Here is a 4,918-nt window from a genome sequence, read left to right on the forward strand (position 1 = left end):
ACAATTATATTTGTTCTTTTTTCTTAGGATGGGACTACATTGCTTTTATTTTGTGTACTTTTTTTATTTTTAAAGCTTTTAAAGAGTAAAGAGCTTTTTTCACAAAAACAAGCGATTGTGACTCTCTCTCTCTCTCTCTATATATATATATATATATATATATTGTATTTTTAATTCCCTCATATCTTGATTTAGTTTTTGGAAAGCCATCATGAAATCTCACCTTGTTTGGCTATAGTCTATGTCTCTCCCCAAAAGCCTAACTGGAGTGAAAAGACAGGAAGCATCTCATAAGTCTTGAACTCAAGCCGCTGACGAGGTCGTAGCCAAATCAGGAAAAAAAGTGCAGGCCGAAAAACAGAAAGCATGATCTCGTTTGAGAACAAATGATACTACGCAGGTGGGTCACCATTGGATCGTTGAAGGAGGGCGAGTGGCGTAACAAAGCCATAGACCTTCTGTTCTCAACACGGTGGCAGCTTCGAGGGTCTAGAGCTTTCATTCACCACGACTTAACAGCGGAGGCTACAGGGTCTCTACGAGGAAAGCTTGCTGAACTAGGGTTTTCTCAGGATGATGACGATGTCAGGGAGGACCCATCGTTCCCTCGAGCTGCAAAAGCCCCAAGCAAGGAATCTTTGGGTGTTTTTGCTGCAGCAGAGATGCCCTTTGCTGTGCAGAGTGAAGGTGAAGCTGACCAGCCATTTTCTTCTCAACCTCGGAAGCACAAAGACGAGGCCACCCTAAGTGTGCTTCAGAGTGGTGCTTTGAGCAAACGTTTGGTGAAACTTCACTCCGACTCTCCTGTTGTTCCTTGTCTCCAGAAATGGCTTGCTGAAGGCCATGCTCTCACAAAGAACATTGTTGTCATTGCTCTTACAAATCTCAAACGTAGGCGCAGATACAAGCAGGCCTTGGAGGTAAGCTTAAACTCTACTTTCAGGTGATACCTTGTCATTGTATTTCTGTCCTTCCTCTTCAATTTACGAAGAATGGCGTACTCGATTGTCTGCATGCACAACGGATGGTGTGCATTAGACAAAATGGGTCATGACATGAGGCACCTTGTCAACAGAGTTTAGTATGGATGGAGTGCAAGCTGGACATATAGGAGATGGTCATCCCATTCGTAGATATGCTGGGTGAGGTATAAACTCATGTAGACAAAGCATAGTGAGTGGACACTAGGTTCACCTCCAAGCCATAGAGCCAATACGGGCCTGCCTCCGAACCTTGAAGCCTACAGCCAACAGGCTAGCCTCTACCACAAAGGCTGGTGTCCCATACCACCAAGCTGATAGCAATGCTTGTGTGTGGATAGAGCTACCAAGGGCCTGGAGTCCCAAGTGTGGTGATTACACAAGATGTCAACAAATGAGACCCGAGATGGCTATGTTCACACACAAGAGGTGGCTATGTTCACACATAAGAGGTGGCTATGTTCACACTTGGCCAGACATAGCTCTGGCATCCATCCTGATATCTTGGGACGTAACATTGAACCTAGATGGTTATGCTTTCTTTTGTATCAAGATTCATGTTGCAAGAAATTCAATTCGAAGGGGTCTAAGCAGGCAGCTGCTAAAATGTGTCATTTGAATGGATCGTTCTAACTTCTGAGCGTTGAGACTCCAATATATAGTTGTGAGAGCTCTAGCTGTCATGGTCCTGATTATCTGTACAATTTTTTGTTTTGAACCTGCTACATGTGCCACGTTCTTAGAAGCAATTTGAGATGTACATAGGTCCCGATTCCTTTCTATTTTGTATGCGTACTCATTTAGCCGTACTCATAGGGTGGCTGGATGTATGCAATAAGAAAGATTACCAAATGACAAGATGCACTTGACTGTCTTTGGCATCGTATTTGTTTAGCAACAAATCCTTTTCAAAGGCTTCTGCAAGTTTCAGATTGATGCGCTTTATAGCACAAATGTCGCAAGACTTTGCCGGTCATATAACATTTTTGGCCTACATAAAGCTGTAGTAAAGCATTGAACTCTTGAGAGCAATTGTGGTCTGTTGGATAAAGCTTGTCGATTGGTGCCACATGGCAAGTTAACGACAGCAAACTTTTTTCCTTCCCATTTCTTACATGAGATCCATTGACTCAGCGCTTTGTATGTCAAGACCACTGTGAGAATTATTTGGCTTTTCTTGTCCTATTCTTATAAAGGGGGATCTTGAGTAGTGGGTCACAGAAACTCTTTCTCATCCTCTTATATAGGCCATTGTGACTCTTCGCCTTGTTATTTTGTTAAACTTTACCAGTTTGATTCATTTTTAGGCTAATTCAATCTCGTTACCACCAATGGTGCAGGTAGCTGAATTTGTCTGGAGGGAAAGAGTTTATGTGATGGATGATGCAGATTACATGTATAGGCTCTATTTTTTGGCTCAAACGAGTACAGTGGAAGATGTGGAGAAGTGCTTTGCAAGTATACCCACAAAGTGGTTGACTGAGAAGGTGTATAACCTACTTATATCCTTTTATATTGAAAGGGATATGCTTCCACTTGCAAAGAATACTCTTGAAAAGCTCAAACATTCGGGTCAGCATGTTTCGGCTCAACCGTTCAATCGATTCATGGCTCTGTATAGACATCGCCGCGAGCCTAGCAAGTCGCTTGAGCTGATAAAGGAGATGAATCTCTCAAATTTCTCGCCTGATACTAGAACATACAATCTACTTCTGAGCACCATAAGCAAGCAAGGAGATGCAGATGGGGTCCTAAGGAATTACAAGGCCATGAAAGATGCAGGCATTGCCCCTGATACTGTGACCTTTTCGCTGGTCGCCAAAGCATACATTTCAGCTGGTATGTCTGAAGAAGCAGAGGCATTGGCATTAGAGATGAAACAGAGGGACTCGAAAAACAGCCATTTAGTGCATGATCTTCTGCTCACAGTTTATGCAGAGCAGAAAAGACCCGAAGATGTCAAGAGAGTATGGAAGGAGGTCGAGAAAAAGGGGAAACTTTCTTCTCGCTCATATGGTGTGATGATAGAGTGTTTAGGGAAGGTTGGTTTAGTTCAAGAGGCTGAGAAGGTGGCCTTTAGGGCTGAGAAAGCAAAGAGAAAGCCTTCTTTACGGGTATATAATGCCCTGTTGGATGTTTATTGTAGGCATGGAATGATGTATCCAGCAGAGTCTCTTTTTCTGCGCATTCAGAAAGAAGGGTGTACGGTGAATTGTATGACATATCGGCATTTAGTTATTGGATACCTAAAACTAGTTCAATTTGACAAAGCTGCAGAATATTTGAGAGCCTCAAAGAAAATGCTGAATTATGGGTATTCAAGGCCATGGGTTGAATCCTTCCTGCAATTTCTCGACTATCTTTCGGAGAGAGGAGAAGTAGACACCGCAGAGCGAAGCTTTAAGTACTTCTCAACCCCGAGGAACACTTCATTGTATAATGTGCTGTTAAAAGGTTATGTTACGGCCAGAATTAAGGTCCCTAACTTTCTGCAGCGCATGTCTGTTGATGGTGTACTGCCAGATGCAAGGACACTAGCTCTTCTATCAGAGTTAGAATCCTTGTGAGCTCTGCACTCACACAAGGCAACGTAGTGACCAGGCAGTTCTCTACGTTCCTCGAGGATTCGGCATGGCTCGGTGATGGCTACAGAGGGGCTTTGGCACATTTGTAAAGGAGAGTGTTGTTGACATGCACTTCGAAATGCTGAGAGTGCTCACCTTCCATCGCCCCAATACCAACAGATGGCATGGTGGAGACATGGATATGTGAAACATAACCAACGTACTAGAATCGAAATCCTTGTAAAATTACCGGTAAGGGTTTGCACAATAAGAACGTAGCTTGCGTTTTCCAATGTTTCAGAGTGCTCGTGTTCCTTGCATTTGGCAGTTGGCCGTGTATGGTGCCATGTTCATGAACTAGTATGATCCTTGTGTCTGATACCTTGTGCCTGTGACAAACATAAGCGAGAAGTCATCCGGGTGTACTATGTGTTGAGCTTGATTTCCCTTTGGTTGTCCTTACATGGAATGTGGAATTGTAGCTAGTTAGTCCGGTGTGCCCACAATGTTGGGTTTGCACATTAAGAAAACGAACCTTGCACTTTCCAATGTTATCAGAGTGCTCATACACGTTGCATTTGGCTGTTGGTTGTGTATGGTGCCATGTGATTTGAGCTGGCAATTTCAACCTTACAATCGCAATTCCACATGCCAGTAGATAGCCCTGCTTGTGCCAAGGCCCACAATGTTTAACTCTATTCCTGCTATTGCAAAGATGTATGTATGTAGTTGCAAGCAAGGTGTTCTCTAATGGAAGAATGGACTTCCTTATTGTATTGCGAGCGTTTTGTGTAAAACACGTGAAGCCCCATTGGTATTCCAGCTCCTTATCTGTAACTATTCTTCTTTCTTCTTCTTCTATCTTCTATAATGGCAAAGTGAAGCCCTTTACACGTGTTTGCATTTCCGAGCTTCATTTCAACAAGCATGTTTATGTGCATGCCTCATGCCTCAGCTAGGTCTCTCTCTCTCTCTCTCTCTCTCTCTCTCCTGATAAGCTGGGTTCCTTCACCTTCTCCAACTGTTTTCCTCTCTCCAATAGCTATGCAAGTCTTGAGGCACAGGCCGGGGCACTTTGTGGAAGACGTGTGGTGTGGTGCATAGCAGGCCTTTATTTGGCATCTCCATTGGAGCTGTTATTTTCTCCTCCTGTGCACATGTTAACAGCAACGTTCAAGTATGAGGAGTTAGAGCACATTGTATGTCCTTATCCACTCCTCCGAGTCCTCCCCTCCTTGCCCACATAGTCGGCAACTTCATCCTGGTACCCTCCTCTTGAGCGCTCTGGGCGCAGCCACCTTAGCTACTCCCCTCGCCCGTAGACCTGCACAGGCTGCCTGTAGGGTTCGTGATCTGCGTACCTGCAGCAACGCC

General features: G+C 44.1%; 1 protein-coding gene across 1 annotated transcript; it reads left to right on the top strand.

Annotated features, from left to right (window-relative positions):
- The first annotated feature begins 306 nt into the window (after positions 1-306).
- Positions 307-3,832, top strand: LOC147424510 (pentatricopeptide repeat-containing protein At1g07590, mitochondrial-like). Its single transcript, XM_086500581.1, has 2 exons — positions 307-920; positions 2,321-3,832. Exons 1-2 carry the CDS (start codon positions 387-389, stop codon positions 3,545-3,547), a joined length of 1,761 nt encoding a protein of 586 aa, XP_086356707.1. The 5' UTR covers positions 307-386; the 3' UTR covers positions 3,548-3,832.
- Positions 3,833-4,918: the final 1,086 nt, after the last annotated feature.

The sequence above is a fragment of the Adiantum capillus-veneris genome, chromosome 25, assembly GCF_014529385.1.
Source record: "Adiantum capillus-veneris isolate H3 chromosome 25, ASM1452938v2, whole genome shotgun sequence".
Taxonomy (NCBI): domain Eukaryota; kingdom Viridiplantae; phylum Streptophyta; class Polypodiopsida; order Polypodiales; family Pteridaceae; genus Adiantum; species Adiantum capillus-veneris.